Raw genomic sequence first — 16670 nt, forward strand, 5'->3', positions numbered from 1 at the left:
CCTTTGTACGTGCATTATATGTGGGATGACGGAGAAGAAAAGTATTGTTTCTCCACATTCTTTGTGTGTTTATCGGTAAGATTTGGGAAATAGAACATGAGATGAGCGCATGATCTGACCAAGATGTCCTCCCTATTGAAGAGCTGGAAATCTTAGGCAGAAGAGATCTGTCTGAAAGAAATAGATCAATTCGAGAAAACGATCTATGTCTAGCAGAATAGAAGCTATATTCCTTTGAGTTTGCGTTTAAACATCGAAACGTATCATATAACTGATTTTCTCGTATCCACCGTCCCAACGAGGGCGCCAATATTCTATTTGAGCAAGAGGAATCAATAGACCTGTTTGGGACCATATTGAAGTCTCCACATATCATCAAGGATCCTTTTTGAACCTTACGAGTTTTTGTCAGGACTTTGTTTAAAAATCTAACTGGGGATTTGTTGGGGGCATAGATATTGACAAGGGTCATTGCTACTGAGCCAATCAGGCCTACCAAAATAATATATCGCCCACCTTCATCACAAATCACTTTTTCAGCTTGGAAGCCCAGTGAGTTTTTTATTGCAATAGCTACTCCTGCTTTCTTTTTAGTAGAATTAGCGAGTAATACCATAGAGAACTCTCTATTAGAGAAATTTGGATGTTTGCCACTCACAAAATGTGTCTCTTGAACACACACTATATCAGTATGAGAGGAGCGAACATCTTTCAAAAGCGAGGATCTCTTGTATAGAGAGTTGAGCCCCTTGGCATTAATAGATAATACCTTAACTGCCATCAAATATAAAAATTCCTTGAAGTAGCATACATAGTGTAGATCTTACATCTCTAGCCTGTGTAGGATATTGAGATAGTGTCGTATAACCATCTGTAAAAAGAAAGTTAAAAGGACATAGAAAAAGAAAAGGGGAGACAAAAGTGACAAGATAATACAGTATTAGGATTAATACGGTTTGCATAGTAAACTGGGGTTAAACAATTAGAAATTGTTATGACTGGTCTGGAGGAGGTTACGTAAAAACCTGGACCAGAGAGATCTGGGGGAAAACAGTCCGGCCCTTTTCCTCCATCCCTATAATAGGAAACAACATGGTCAAAGGGAACAACGACCGCACTAGGCCGTACTATTAAAATCAATCTCCTACTGTGGACCAATCTGGAGTAATATGGGCATTAGATTTATTCTTTGCTGTTGTCGGCGAAGTCGGTCTACCAACATTCCAGGCTTTAAAGGGAATCTGTCACCAGCATATTATCAATTTTTTCCCCCCATGAATCCATGTGTAATAAACTACCTTATATCCAGATGTCTTGTTTTTTTTATTGCGAGTCTTGTCATTTCTTCATAAAAAGGCTTTTTGTGATATGCAAATCAAGCTGTAAGGAGCCCAGAGGGGCGTTCTTCTTTCTCCACGGTGCCCAGGAACGCCCCTCTGAAGTGCCGTGCCCGCCGAAATTTGAAAACGAATACCTCCTACAAGTTCAGCTAAATCGCCTCCCAGAGGCGCGGCTGAGTGCTCAAACCCCCTCCCCCCCAGCGCCGCGCTCTGCGGCAAACACCCCGAACCTCCTCTCGCCGCATCCTAAATCCCGCGCAGGCGCAGTGCCGGCGATTTCCTGCGCCTGCGCAATGATAAAAAGACTGAGGGCAACAGCGTCACTGGGACCGGTGCATGCCCAGTGACGCTGTTGCCCTCAGTCTTTTTATCATTGCGCAGGAAATCGCGGGCACTGCGCCTGCGCGGGATTTAGGATGCAGCGAGAGGAGGTTCGGGGTGTTTGCCGCAGAGCGCGGCGCTGGGGGGGAGGGGGTTTGAGCACTCAGCCGCGCCTCTGGGAGGCGATTTAGCTGAACTTGTAGGAGGTATTCGTTTTCAAATTTCGGCGGGCACGGCACTTCAGAGGGGCGTTTCTGGGCACCGTGGAGAAAGAAGAACGCCCCTCTGGGCTCCTTACAGCTTGATTTGCATATCACAAAAAGCCTTTTTATGAAGAAATGACAAGACTCGCAATAAAAAGAACAAGACATCTGGATATAAGGTAGTTTATTACACATGGATTCATGAAAAAAAAAAATTGATAATATGCTGGTGACAGATTCCCTTTAAGTAGTGCTTCACCCTCTTCTGGGTTTTTGATGATATATGTCTTCCCATCTTTGTGAATCAGGAGCTTTATCGGGAATCCCCATTTATATGGAATCTGCAGATCTCTCAGGATTCTGGTAATTGGGGAGAGTTGTTTTCTCGCTTGTAGTGTCACTTGCGACAAATCGGCGAATATTTGAATGTCCTGAAAGGGAGCTGGAAGGTTGCGGTTTTTCTTCATATAAGCAACTAGATCTTCTTTTATGCAGTAAAAGTGAAAACGTGCAATAACATCTTTGGGTACGGAGACCGGGAGATGTTTCGGTTTAGGCAGGTGATGAGCTCTGTCAATCAGAAGAAGATTAGGATCTTTATCTGGAAACACAATTTTAAGCATTTCTCCTAGATGCTGTTATAAATTGGCTGAGCTAATCGAATCAGAGATCCCTCTGAATTTTAGGTTGTTGCGTCTATTTCTGTCTTCTAGATCCGCCAACTTAGCTTTCAGCCCAGACACTTCATCTTCTAGGGAATAGTGTGCATCGATAAGGTTATTATGGGAGTTGGTTAATTCCCCCATCTTGCATTCTATATGGTTCACCCTGGAACCTAAGTTGTCTACAGCAGAGGTAATGGTGGAAGCTACCTGCTGAAGCTGCGATGTGAGAGATTGATGGACCGCTGTCATCATCGCTTTCAGTGAACTTTCTGACACTGCTTGATCAGTACATATAAAGTTCTGAAGAGGATCTAGTTACGTGGCCCCTCAGCTTGTAGCTTTGCTTGAGGGTGGTGTTTGGGCCTTATCTGGAGAGGGAGTGCCGCATTTGCCAGAGCCGGCTGTAGTTTCACTCACCGGGAACGCAGGTGTCATGGCGGCCCCTTCCTCCTGCCCAGAGTCATGCCTGTGATCTCCGCTTCTGGGATTGTACCTGTGCGGCGAAGGTAAGTGTTCATCCCTTTCCTCTGGGACCTCATATCCATGTGAGGGACGAGAAGCGCTTCCTCTGTTAGAGTGAGTAGCGGTGCCTTCTTTATCTCGGCGCTCCGATGCAGCTGCATGTCGTAATGGCGGGAAGCCGCCCTCCGGCTCCTGGGCTGAGAAGAAGTCAGTCAGCCTTCTGAGACCCGGGCGGGACGATTTTTTCCTGGTCATCATGTCCCTGAGGTGAAGGGGAGCTCGGGAGGGTGTCCTAATCTCTGTTCCACTTCAGCTAAGATGCTTAAAGACGCGTTATCAGGGATGGTGGTGAGGAGCTCTTTCACTGAGCAGCCATCTCAGACGGCAGCAGGCCACGCCCCCGGTAAATATGATTTTTTGATCGTTCAGTATTACACGTTTTTGGGGCACAGTGACCAAAGAAATGGCTGTTTTTATTTAGTTTTTTTACGGTATTCATCTGATGGGGTAGATTATGCGATTTTTTTTTATAAAGCTCAGTCATTATGGATGCAGAAATACCAAATGCGTCTATATTTATGTTAAGTTTCACACAGTAAAAGCTTTTTGAAAAGAAAAAAAATGTTTGTGGTGTTATTTTCTGAAAACCATATCTTTTATTTTTGGACTATTCTTATGTAGGGTATCATTTTTGTGGGATGAGGTGACAGTTTGATTGGTACCATTTTGTGGTACAGTACATAGGACTTTTTGATTGCTTGGTATTACACTTTTTGTGAGACAAGGTGATCAAAAATGGTTTTGGCAGTTTTTTTTAAGGCATTATCTCTTTTTTTAAATTTTCTTCCTATTTTTTACAATTTAATATGTCTTTCTGATGGGAAAGGGGCATTTTTTACTTGAAACTTTTATTTTTTTATTATAAAAAACCCTTTAAAAAAAAAAATCTTAGTTTTTTTTTTTTGTGTTCCACTTCAACTTTTGCGGATCTTATCCCCTCTACAATGCATTACAGTGCATCCTGTATTGTTTGGCATTGACTGTCAGTAATACATTGACAGCCTGCCTATGAAAGCCAACCTGGGGCTGGATCTCATAGACTTCTGTAGGAGGCAAGACCCAATGCCTGTGTAAGGTATTGGGCTTCTGTTCCAGCCATCAGGTTCCTGTCATTACAGCTAGGGGACCAGATGGGGTGGGAGAGGATGCCTGTACCCTTCGCAAACCCTGTGCATGCCACAGTCAGCGCTGACCGCAGCATACAAGGGATTAATATGCCGGCATCGGTGTATTCACCGATGCAAGTGTATACAGTAGGGGCTCAGCTGTCAGGAACAGCGGGACCAATGCTGCTGATCAAGTCGGCGCAGCTCCTGCACCCGACCGATCAAAGAGCCATACATATACAGTGCTGGGACTTAAGTCACGTCCTGCAGCACCATACATGTATGGCGCTGATATCCTACAAGTTAATAAACATCAGTTTTGGCTTTCCCTGGATCATGTCTGTTCTGTGTATGCTTGTGGTATCTTCAGGGGTTCTCAGGACACTGAAACATGACAGTTCTTTTTCTGATCTTTTAATACCCTACAAATTCCCCTGCACAGCTTCCTGGTAATTTCCCCTATTGTGTTAGTCTTGTTAAATGTTGTATTAGTGGCAATAACTATTAAAAGTACGGACACCTTTAGAACTATAAATACTTCCTGAGATTTAAAGGAATGCTACCTCATTTAGCACTAAGCACACAACTTATGATCATTCCTGAAAAACCTGAGCTGCAGTCTGAAGGTGGAGCTGAAGGAGATGAAGAAGGAGGGTGCACACTGAGAGAGTGCATAATGTTCAGTAGGTGAGATACCCTCAGTTCACTCACAGGAACTAGACATCTGCCTACAATGACCAGACAGAACATACTCAATGAGGGGCAGGAAAATGAAATGGTAGGTAACTTCCCTCTATTATACTGAAAATTATTATAAAGCAATGCATTTGTATATAGTTTTATATTTTGTGTTTGTGCACATAGAAAGTAAATACATGTAATTGTTATATAGATGAGTACCAGGTACTTCAGGTTTTCTTTGCTTTTCTACCAGTACTCATGCAAAAAGTATTTTACATTGTTGGATAGTTACTTATTTGTTGAATGTATTGCATACAAGTATGCAGTCCAGTAAATAAAATTTCCAGAGAAGCATTTGGGGGATTGAGATTACTTTGTATGCACTACTGGATAATGAATTCTAAAGTGCAAATCTGATTACAGTGAATAACTCTGATTATTTTCTCACTTTTTATTACTATCAGTATGGTCTATTTACCACTGTGTGAATGTACATAGTATAGACCAGGGGTAGTGAATTGGTGGTCCCCAGACCATATACGGACCTTGGCTGCCAGCTGTTAATCCTCGGGTTGCACATATTGTTGTATATAATGGTGAAACAGGGAGCCCCTTAGCTCCCCTACCATCAGTGGATCAACATTGGCAGGCGTGATGAAGTGATTTAATCTCATCAGCTGTACTGAGACACAGATAGTAACAACACAGATCAGAGCAGACATGTCTTGCTCTGTTTATTGGGGGAACGTGAGCATTGAAATTGGAGGCATCACTCTGTGGGAAGCATAAAAAATGTTGCTACTAGAGATTTTTCAAAAATTCGATTCGTCGGTTCGCCGAATTTTTGGGGTAAAATTCGGTTCGATATGAATAATTTTGCAGCGAATTACGTACGTAAAAAAACAGCTATTTCCTGAATGCAGAGAGCCTTTATAGTGGTGTAGAACACTGTGCCTTGCAGGTCGTCAGCTGATTCCACATACTGTAGATGTCAACAGAGCCTGTTCTATTAAACACTTATACAAGTAGAGTCCCCCTGGCAGAGTGGAGAGGGTGTCAGCAGTAAGTTTATGTCAAAGTCACTGATTAATTTGCCCTTCCTCTGATCCGTCAAAACAATAACCCACACAAACAGGATCCTGTCTGTGGAGCATCCGCCTTCACTCGGTCAGCATTTGGTCAGTAATCCATCAGTATTGCTAATGCAAAAAAAAAAAACAGGAGTGGATCCCAAACAGAGATAACACATGAACGGAATATTTGTAGTGTTGGTCGAGCACCAAAGTGCTCGGGTGCTCGAGTAGAACACCATTGGGAGGCACAATAGAAGTCAATGGGAGAACCCGAGCATTAAACCAGGCACCCCCTGCTCTGAAGAGGGGAGGGTTTTTGGTTCATAGTAAATGGTCAGAAATTGAGGAAAACACCACTGAAATGGTTCGGGAACAGCATGGGGAGGATGTCTGGATGCATCTTGGACTCCCAGGTCGCTGCTGGGAACGATGTTGTTCGAGTAGTATGCCACTTTTACAGACTGACAATAATGCGCACCAAACCGAAGACAAAGCGATTTTAGAGGAAAAATTGTTAGGAAACATTCTTTCCTGTATATATACTTGTATATGAAGTGCAAGTGCTGCCAAAAATTACAAGGAAAAGTCACTCCGATACAACCTATGTATCACATGAATGAGGGCCTCATTCACATTGTGGTACAATTGTTCATGTAGTGGGACTCCTACACTCATAAAGCCTATGCACTAAGGCAAAGGGCTGCCAAAAATTACAAGGAACCGGCACTCCAATACACCCTTTATTACACATAAAGAAGGGCATCATACATACCCTTGAAAAATTATGATTGCTGGCCTGCTGGTGACCCTCAAAAACATCTGGAGCAAGAACCTGCTGGTGACCCTCTAAAACATTAGGGGCGAAGGCCTGCTGCTGATCTGACCATCTAAAACATTAGGGGTGAGGGTCTGCTGCTGAGCTGACCATCTAAAACATTAGGGGTGAGGGCCTGCTGCCGAGCTGACCATCTAAAAAATTTTGTGGGAGAGGGCCTGCTGCCGAGCTGACCATCTAAAACATTAGGGGTGAGGGCCTGCTGCTGAGCTGACCATCTAAAGAATTTTGTGGGCGATGGCCTGCTGCCGAGCTGACCATCTAAGACATTAGGGGCGAGGGCCTGCTGGTGACCTTCCAAAACATTATGAGTGAGGGCCTGCTGGTGACACTTGAAAACATTGTGGGTGAGGGCCCGCTGCTGAACTGACCCTCTAAAACATTAGGAGCGAGGGCAGCCTAATAAGCATGTTCATATGATGGAGGAGGAGGAGAAAATTGAACCATATACCCTTTTTAGTGGTGAAAGGGGTGCATGGGAAAACAGTGTATTCAATACACCATAAAAGCTACATTTAGAGTGCCTTTATGTGTAGCCGCATTCCTCTGGTGGAGTGTAGAAGTCAGGGGCAATCCAGGCCTTGTTCATTTTTATAAGAGTCAACCGGTCAGCATTTATGCCCCCAGCAGCACTAAATACACACTCTGACAAAACGCTGGCGGCGGGGCAGTCGAGCACCTCCAAGGCGTAGAGCGCCAATTCGCGCCACGTGTCCAGCTTGGACACCCAATAGTTGTAAGGCATAGAAAGATCATTGAGGATGCTGACACGGTCTGCTATGTACTCCACCATCTTCCAAAAATTTTCCCTCCTTGTGACACAAGGCCACGCATCAGTTTGAGGGTGCTGGTGGGGTGACATAAAACTGGAACAGGCCATGGAGAGTGTTGCCCTGCCTCTGTTGGAACTGCTGTGTGTTCCCCTCGTCTCCTCTCCTCGGTTGGCCAAGGTACTACGTACTCTGCAGCCAGCGTTGTCAACTGGAACTTTTTGGAGCAATTTTTCCACAAGGACCTTCTGGAATTGCACCATTTTGCTCATCCTCTCCACCACAGGAATGAGAGATGAGAAGTTCTCTTTGTAGCGGGGGTCGAGAAGGGTGAACAACCAGTAATCAGTGTTGGCCAAAATGCGTATAACACGAGGGGCACGGGAAAGGTAGCCTAACATAAAGTCAGCCATGTGTGCCAGAGTCCCAACAGACAAGACTTTGCTGTCCTCATCAGGATGATGACTATCAATCTCCTCATCCTCTTCCTTCTCTTCTACCCATCCACGCTGAACAGATGGAATAAAACTTCCATGGGTACTACCCTCTGTAGCTGAGGCAACCGTCTCCTGCTCCTCCTCCTCATCATCATCCAATTTGCGCTGAGAATCGAACTGAGGGTGGTCTGGCTATCACCCTGTGTAATGTATTCCCCCATTACCACCTCTTCCACATGCAAAGCGTCCGCATTAATTTTGAGCAGTAAACGTTTGAGTATACACAGAAGTGGGATGTTTACGCTGATAATAGCATTATCGCCGTTCACCATCTGTGTTGATTCCTAAAAGTTGCGTAAAGCCTCACAAAGCTCAAACATCAATGCCCACTCGTCGTTTGTGAAGAGCAGAAGATGACTGGAAAGGCCTCAAAAAGTGCTAGACTGCGGAACACCTACCCCTTGGCAAGGGAGATTGCCACAAGGGAGTGCTGCGGGGAACAGTTGCGGGCCTGTTTGGTGTGGCCCGCCTTCTCCCTTTTGCCACCCCACTGCCTCTTCCAGCCTGTTGCGGTGCTGTGGATCCCTCCTCCTCTGTACTGCTGTCCTCGCTCTGCTTGCCACCTTCCCAGGTTGGGTCAGGGACATTATTGTCCAGCACCTCCTCTTTTTAAAAAAAAAATTAATTCTGAATGAATGCGAATCTCCTCACACTTCATGGTAACGAATCGCATTATTTCCTACAATGGCGGGTGTCTAAAATGGCGGCTACATGTGTGAGTACATGGGTCAAGGAACTCTGGGAAGGCGGGATGATTCATAATGCCATGCATGCAACCAATCAGCAGCCAGCCAGCCTGATGTCACAGCCCTATAAATACAGCGGCCATCTTAGATGCTGCCATTCACCGTCGTACATTGGTCAGGGACAGACGTGTATGCAGGCGCTAGGGAGAGTGAAAGAAAAACGAATTGTTAAAAAAAAAAAAAAAGGAAAGAAGCGATTTACTAGTGCAGTGAAAGGATATTGAGATTAATCATTTCACAGGCAGTGAGAGACGTGTGCAGATGCTAGTAGGGAGAGTCATCGGAATTTCCTCATTCTTATAAAATGTTTAAGCATTAAGGAATTGAGTGAGTGGTGGGGCCGGAGTACAGTGACAGCACCGGCCCCCCCGCATTTGCATGACACCGGCCCCTCCTCCCTCCCCCATCCAGCTGATACATCGCAGTCTGCGATGCTGCAGCCTCTTAGACTGCGATGTAAAATGACAGCATTCGCCCCATAAGACACAGGGGCATTTTCCCCCCACTTTTGAGGGGGGAAAAGTGCGTCTTATGGGGCAAAAAATACGGTATATACGCAGGTTACTTTTGTTGTCATTTAATACTGGTGAAAGCGTATAGTGGTCTTATTTCATTAATACAAGAAAAATATACACCCACTGCACTGTTGCAGTAATTTCTGGTGAAAGCGTATAGGGCAGTATTTCATAAAAAAAAGAGAAATATATACCCACTGAACTTTTGCAGTTATTTCTAGTGAAAGCATATAGTGGCCCTATTTCAGTAATGCAAGAATAATTTATACCCACTACACTATTGCAGTAATTTCTGGTGAAAGCGTATAGTGGCCTATTTCAGTTCAACAAGAAATATACTTACTCAGGTCACTTCTGCAGTTATTTCATACACACAGTTGACATTAGGTGTTATTAGCGTTCAAACCATTTATTGCCAGTTCAGTACAATAAGAGAAAAATATACACAGTTCACATTTTGGTGTTATTTGCGCTAAAAGCGTTTATTGCCATATGTAAGAAGCAAAAGCGAAAAATTTACGCAGTTAACTTTTCCTGTTATTTACATGTTATGTACGCTAAAATCATTTATTGGCCCTTTTTAGTCGAAAACGAGAAATATATAAGCAGGTCACATTTGTTTTTATTTCCGCTATAATAATTTAGTGGCCTATTTCAGTCCAAAACTATAAATATATAGGCAGTTCACGTTTACTTATATAGGCAGTTCACGTTTACAAGCTAAAAGTGGTTAGTGGCCTATTTCTGTCCAAAAACAGAAATATATTCTGGGCTTTTAAGGTTGTTTTAATTTGCTTTTAATTATTTTAGTTCAGCTAAAAGTATTTCAGACAAAGAAGTGCCAGGACATGCACAAAGGAGTGGCAGAGGCATAAATGTTTCAGGCGCAGGCAGAGGTTGCAGCAGATTAAGGGGCAATGGCAAAAGGAGTCGCAGCGAGAGGCCTGAGCTCCCAGTGTTATCAACTGGTCTTGTCTTGATCAGCAACCCAGCGGTTGCTGATTGGTTAACTCGGTTATCCAATTCATCCCAAGACACCCCCAGCCAACAGTCGTGGGTTCGTCAGACACAACCCGTAGTTGGCATGGCCCGGGATCAGGCCCTGTGCCCTCACCTGTCCTCAAACTGCCTCTGTCCTTTGCTGTTCCTCAGCCACAGAAGTACTATCTGCTGTGGGTTCAGCTCTACTATTCAGCGAGGACGAGCTACTTGAGGACAGTCAGCTGCTAATGCCCAGTCAATATTTGGAAGAGACATCCGCCACTTCCTCCGCTAGGCAGGCATGTAGTGATGAGGAGAGTGGCGTGGGAGGTGGCATTGCAAGCGGTCAGGCTCCTGACCCAGAGAGCGTTGAGGAGGACACCAGTGACTTACAGACACTACTCGATGATGATGAAGCTGATCACACTTGGGAGCCGGGTGAAGAAGGGGCTTCATTATCATCGGGAGAAGAGGGTGGCAGCTTGCCCACGAGGCAGTGACTGAGCCAGCAACTTGGTAGCATGGCTGGGAGTCAGCAGGGTGGCAGCAGTGGGAGGTCAGCAGCCAAACGGGCCCAGGGTAGACCACCCGCTTCGCAGCAGCCTAGCTGCCAGGAAAGGAGGGGTGCACGGGTTCACGCAAGCTGCGGCACTAGAAGTCAGTCAGTGCGGAGTGTTGGGGGGAAAATCAGCTACTCAGCGGTGTGGCAGTTTTTTTGTCAAGACTCCGAAAGAGGTGAACATGGCCCTACAGTATGTCGAATCAGTGGGCAGAAGGTGAGGCCTGGCCAGGGTGCCAATGTTGGCACCACTGCCCTGCGACAACATATGCAGTGACACCATGAAGTGGCCATTGACTATCGTGGCTCTGATGTGGTGGTCCAGCCTGCCGCAGCCACCTCTGCATTACTTAGTGGCACTCACCCCATTGCAGGTAGTCAAGGCTCCACCGGCTCAGCAGAAGGAAGCTGTCTGTGTGTCCCATCGTTTGCTGGTCCTGAACTCCTGCTCCTCCTCCTTTTACTCCTCGTCAGTTATTCCGACAGCAATCAATCACTGAAGCGATTGCCAAGAGACAGCAGTATGCATGCACGCATTCAACAGCGCAGAAGCTGAATGTTATCCTGACAAAGTTGCTGGTGCTGCAGTCAATCACTTTCCAAGTGGTGGACCCTGCACCTTTCATAGAAATGAGGTGGAGAGTCCCAAGCCGTCATTTCTTTTCACAAAAGGCAGTGCCAGCCCTGCACACATATGTAGAACAGAAGGTGGGCCAGTCCTTAAGCCTGTTTGTGTCTGCCAAAGTGCACAGTAGCGCCGACGTGTGGAGCTGTAACTACGGTCAGGGACAACACATGTTCTTTACGGCCCACTGAGTGATTGTGGTTCCTGCACAGCCACACCAGCAACTTGGCCAGGTGACGCCTCTTCCGCCTCCATGTTGTCACACCATTTGTCCTGGGACAATGTACACATCTGCCTCCTCATCCTCCACCATGTCCTCAGCCTCCACTGCAGGGACAAGTCACAGTGCCCCTCCAGCATTCCACATGTGCAGGGCACGGCAGTGTCACACGGTTCTGCACCTGGTTTGCCTGAGCGAACGTAGTCACACAGGGACTGCTCCTTGTCCTTCAGAAAGAAATCGACTGCCTTTCTCCGCGACAACTGAAAATCGGAACCATGGTGACCGACAACGGGAAGAACATATGCAGCACGCCAGACCTGCAGGGTATAGCGAAGCGAGGTCACGGTTATGGGCAATCGAGGGTTGCTCACTGTATTGGAGAACCCTGGGCAGGCATGCGGCAGTGAAGGAGAGGTAGACACAGTTCCTCTGGGGCACACTCTGTATATAGGGACCAGGCCTGATGGTGGATGAGGTGCCCTGGATGTTACAGGTATTTTTAGTGCCTGGGGCAAGGTCCCTGTTGGATTCGTGACGCCAGTGCCTGTAACCGTGGCACACCGATTTATAGGAGGAATAACTGAGTACTCAGTGGATAAACCAAACGTTGCTTTACTTGGTGAACACAGTCCAACTTTGTACATACAGTTACAGTTGATAGTGATGATAATGCAGTCCCTTGAACCAGTGGCGTACCAAGGGGGGTGCCACTCACAAGGGGGGTGCCAGCCGAGACTGAGGATAAAAAAAATAAAAAAAATAAAAAATAAAAAAAAAATGTGGCGAGTGGGCCGGCCCAGGCATGGCGCTGTGATAGGGGCAGGGCTCCAGATGGTCTCTCCCTCCCCCTGTGCTGCTGCCGCCGCGGCCAATAAGAAGAGGGACAGGGCCGGGGGAGGGGCTGTGGCCACTGCGCCACCAATGAAGATAACTGACCTGTTAATACAAATGCAGGAGACGGGTGCCGGAATCAAATAGCCGACACCCGACCTCTATGACAGGGAGCTGCGATCGGCCTCATCAGCGGCAGTTAACCCCTCAGGTGCCGCTCCCTGTCATAGAGGTCGGGTGCCGGCTATTTGATTCCGGCACCCGCCTCCTGCATTTGTATTAATAGGTCAGTTATCTTCATTAACATTGAGTGCGCCCCCCCCCCCAGTATAATAAACATTGAGTGCGGCCCCCCCCCCCCAGTATAATAAACATTGAGTGCGCCCCCCCAGTATAATAAACATTGAGTGCGGCGCCCCCCCAGTATAATAAACATTGAGTGCGCCCCCCCCCCAGTATAATAAACATTGAGTGCGGCCCCCCCCCAGTATAATAAACATTGAGTGCGCCCCCCCCCAGTATAATAAACATTGAGTGCGCCCCCCCCCAGTATAATAAACATTGAGTGCGCCCCCCCCCCCAGTATAATAAACATTGGTGGGCAGTGCCAATGAGGGTTAAAAAATAAAAAATTAACTCACCTCCTCCAATTGATCGCGTAGCTGCTGCCGGTCTCCTTGTACTTTCTTCAGGACCTGTGGTGACGTCACTGAGCTCCAGCCTCTATCACATGGTCCATTACCATGGTGATGGATCATGTGATGTATCATGTGATGAGCTCAGTGACATCACCACAGGTCCTGAAGAAAGTACATGAGACCGGCTGCTACGCGATCAATTGGAGGTGGTGAATTAATTTTTATTTATTTTTTTAACCCTCATTGGCACTGCCCACCAATGTTTATTATGTTGGGGGGGGGCGCACTGTGCCACCAATGTTTATTATACTGGGGTGTTGGGGGGGGGGGCGCACTGCCCACCAATGTTTATTATGATAGGGAGGGGGGGCGCACTGCCCACCAATGTTTATTATGTGGGGGGGGGGGCGCACTGTGCCACCAATGTTTATTATACTGGGGTGTTGGGGGGGGCGCACTGCACCACCAATGTTTATATGTTTATTATACTAGGGAGGGGGGGCGCACTGCACCACCAATGTTTATTATACTGGGGTTTAAGGGGGTGCAGGTTTTTATTTTATTAAGGAAGGGTTAAGGGGTCTATTAAGGGGTGGTTAATGGGTTTTATTAAGGGGGGTTAATGGGTTTATTTCGTTAAGGGGGTGTGCAGAGGTTTATTTTATTAAGGGGTTTTATTTTTATTTATAAATATTATTGAAAACATTGAAAAAAGTTTGTGCATGTTTTTTTAACTTTCTTGGGGGGGTTTGCCAAACAAAGGGTTCGCCCCGGGTGCCAAATGCTCTAGGTACGCCCCTGCCTTGAACAATACTTCACAAGCAGGTAGACTTTAAATAGTGGCAGGAATTAATCATGCAAGATACTTGGAGGGCACAACGGTTGATGCTTTACAGTGCAATGCTGCTCTATTCCCTTCAGCTATTCTAGCTGGCTGGATCCCAAGGCCCGGATGCCTAAATGCTGGCTTTAATCCTTGGTATATAAATCCTTCCTCCAGTATTGGCGCTTGCTTTACTTTATAGAACCTCTGCCCATCAGGGTACTTATCTGACCTGGTATTGTCCTTACTCGGCTTGAGGGTAACTGCAGGTTTCTCCCAGGAGGTGCTGTCCTGCAACTGGGGTGTCTTCAGAGCTAACTATGGCTCTCTTGATCCGCAGGTAGGCTAGGATCCCTCTACTAGCCCCCTGGTAACAACTAGAAGCCTGGGCTGTCTAGCTGCATGTCAGGAGGAGGCCCCCAGCATATCACTGGCTGGTGCCTTCTAACTTCTGTCTCTGCAGACTCCTGACTCTGAACTCTGAACTCCCTCTCCCTGTCTGGGCCTGAACCTTTATACTAGGGGCTCCCTATCTCCCTCTAGTGTCTGGGATGTCTAACTACACCCAGCTAGGCCTGCTATTGCATCATACAGGGGAACCTTGCATATAAAAACACATTAGAAAATACATTGCTTGCACAATTACATATGACATTTCTGTCCCTTGTGAGTAGGAGGAACGCGCACACCAATTGACCCTTGTGTAGTGCCCACGCCAATCTAGTGGGACACTACATACCACCACGCTATAACGTTGCCCGTCCTCGGCGCAACATGGAGGGGCCCTGCCCAGCTGGATACTGCACCTGAAAAAGAGAGAATAGCGCAAAGCAGGAAAATTTCATCTACATTTGCAAAAATACATTATATGTATAAATCAGGCAGTTCCACTGGCTTAGGAACAAGTAACGGTGAAAAGGGGCGTCGTTCTCTTCTCTCAGGATAGTGTGAGGGAACAGGGGCGCTGACCTGGTGCAGCGTGACATTATTACCAGGATAGTCCATAAGTGCAAAATGTCCATAATAGAACAATAGAAAAATATAAAACAATTAAAAGTTCTTGGAGGCTCAAGGAACAAATATGAGTCCGTACCCAGGTTTCTTTCTTATTTTGAGTGAGTGTCTTTCACCAGCAAGACAAGGTAGCAAATCACAGAGGCTCGCTTACAGTGGAGTCCATCTCTGGGCACATTTCTTTAAAAGAGCAATATCTCAGAGGCTCAGGTACTTTTGAGTCTATCACTGGGCACGTTTCTTTAGAATTCAGTTGCACAAAAAAATGACAGCACATAAAAGATAGCCCACACTTTTCAAATGGCATAATATAAAAACAAGTGCTGTAATACCCTTACTCAACCTGAAAAGGGGGTTAAAGGGTTAAAGGTGCAACGTAGAAACAGGCACAACTTGGCACAATAAGGTAGCAGCAGGCAGGAGGTCCTGGAAACAAGATGGTTTTGCTGACATTTTTATTTCAGTGGGTGACCACTACCACTGAGCCGTGGGTAACTGGCAGCAGCAACAAAGGACCAAAACAAAGGACTCCTGTCCTGGAATGGTTAAATTTTCAGAAGTAATCCCTTGGCAAAGAAAATAAATCAAGGGCCTAGCAGGCTAATTCACAGGGGCATATCATAATCACCTGGCTCTGCTGGCAAATGAGGCCGGTAATAATCCTCCACAGGCGGATGTGCCCACAACACGGTATTAGGGGGCAGCTGCAGCATGAAGGGACCCCTAATAGGTATTGGCCCCATAGGCTTAGGGGTGATAACAGTTGCTGACCGCACCGGTGCAGGGATAACAATCGCAGGTTGTGCTTGCCTAGGTACCGCCGCCGCAAGCGGTCCGGTGGGCTCTGCGCAGCAAGTCACAGGGTGAGAGGGCCTTCTTGGGGGCCTTAACGCAGCTGTGGTAGCAGAAGGTGGCCGGCTGGTAGGGACAGGTACCCTTACCTCTTCCTTCTTAGGTGGCGTCTGGATCCTGGCGGTGGCAATTCTGCGTAACTCCCGCAACTTTTCCTCCAGACGGACGATCTGGTCGTCGAGGCTCTCTGTCTCAGGATCGCTGTCCTCCGCTGTCGCCGCCGGCACTGGTACAGTAGATAATGCATCGGACGCGGCCGCTGCAGGCTCAGGTGGCACATCAGGTCTCTTACCCTTCCGGATATTATCCAGGGTAACGCGGAGTCCTTTCAGATTCTCCATTTCTTGGATCGTTTTCTCCCGGCGAGGCAGCTCGGGGGATGGATAGGGGCTCACCCATTTCTCCAATACTGTGGGCTGCCAGAAAACATTCGGGCCAATGAAAGAGCCCCGCTCTTGGAATGCGTGATGGGCCGGTTCTGGAGAGCGCGCTAGTTTGCGCTCGCAGCCAGAGTAGTCCTCATCTGCCTCCCAGTCCTCTGATTCTTTCTTGGGACGGGTCACGGCAGTAGCATATGGACCTTGCAGGCCCTCGGCAGGGGTGAATTCCACTTCCTCTCCCTCGCGGAGGTTATGCATATGCTCGGGGAGGTAACCCCGCTTGACGGATCTCCGGTTCACGTATAAGTCTCTGCTGGTGGTATAGTCCTGTATGAAACCGTAGCCACGGTTCTTGTCAAAAGCCACAACCAACCCCTTTCTCCTTTCCAGACGGGGTTGGGTGTCAGTGTGGCGCTCGTGAACGGTCTTTGCCAGTTCCTCGTAAAATATCTTCGTCTTGGTATTTTTCT

At 46.9% G+C, this 16670-nt stretch overlaps 1 protein-coding gene across 3 annotated transcripts in view; it reads left to right on the forward strand.

Moving 5' to 3' along the window:
* Positions 1–4853: 4853 nt before the first annotated feature.
* The window catches only part of LOC120997970 (probable cation-transporting ATPase 13A5), a 284487-nt gene continuing 272670 nt past the window's right edge, over positions 4854–16670 (forward strand). For all 3 annotated transcript variants that reach the window (XM_040428355.1, XM_040428356.1, XM_040428357.1), the window contains exon 1: positions 4854–4935. In XM_040428355.1, the coding sequence (XP_040284289.1) occupies positions 4891–4935 (45 nt within the window). In that variant the 5' untranslated portion in view covers positions 4854–4890. The remainder of the gene's footprint in view (positions 4936–16670) is intronic.

Source organism: Bufo bufo, chromosome 4 (genome assembly GCF_905171765.1).
Source record: "Bufo bufo chromosome 4, aBufBuf1.1, whole genome shotgun sequence".
Taxonomy (NCBI): domain Eukaryota; kingdom Metazoa; phylum Chordata; class Amphibia; order Anura; family Bufonidae; genus Bufo; species Bufo bufo.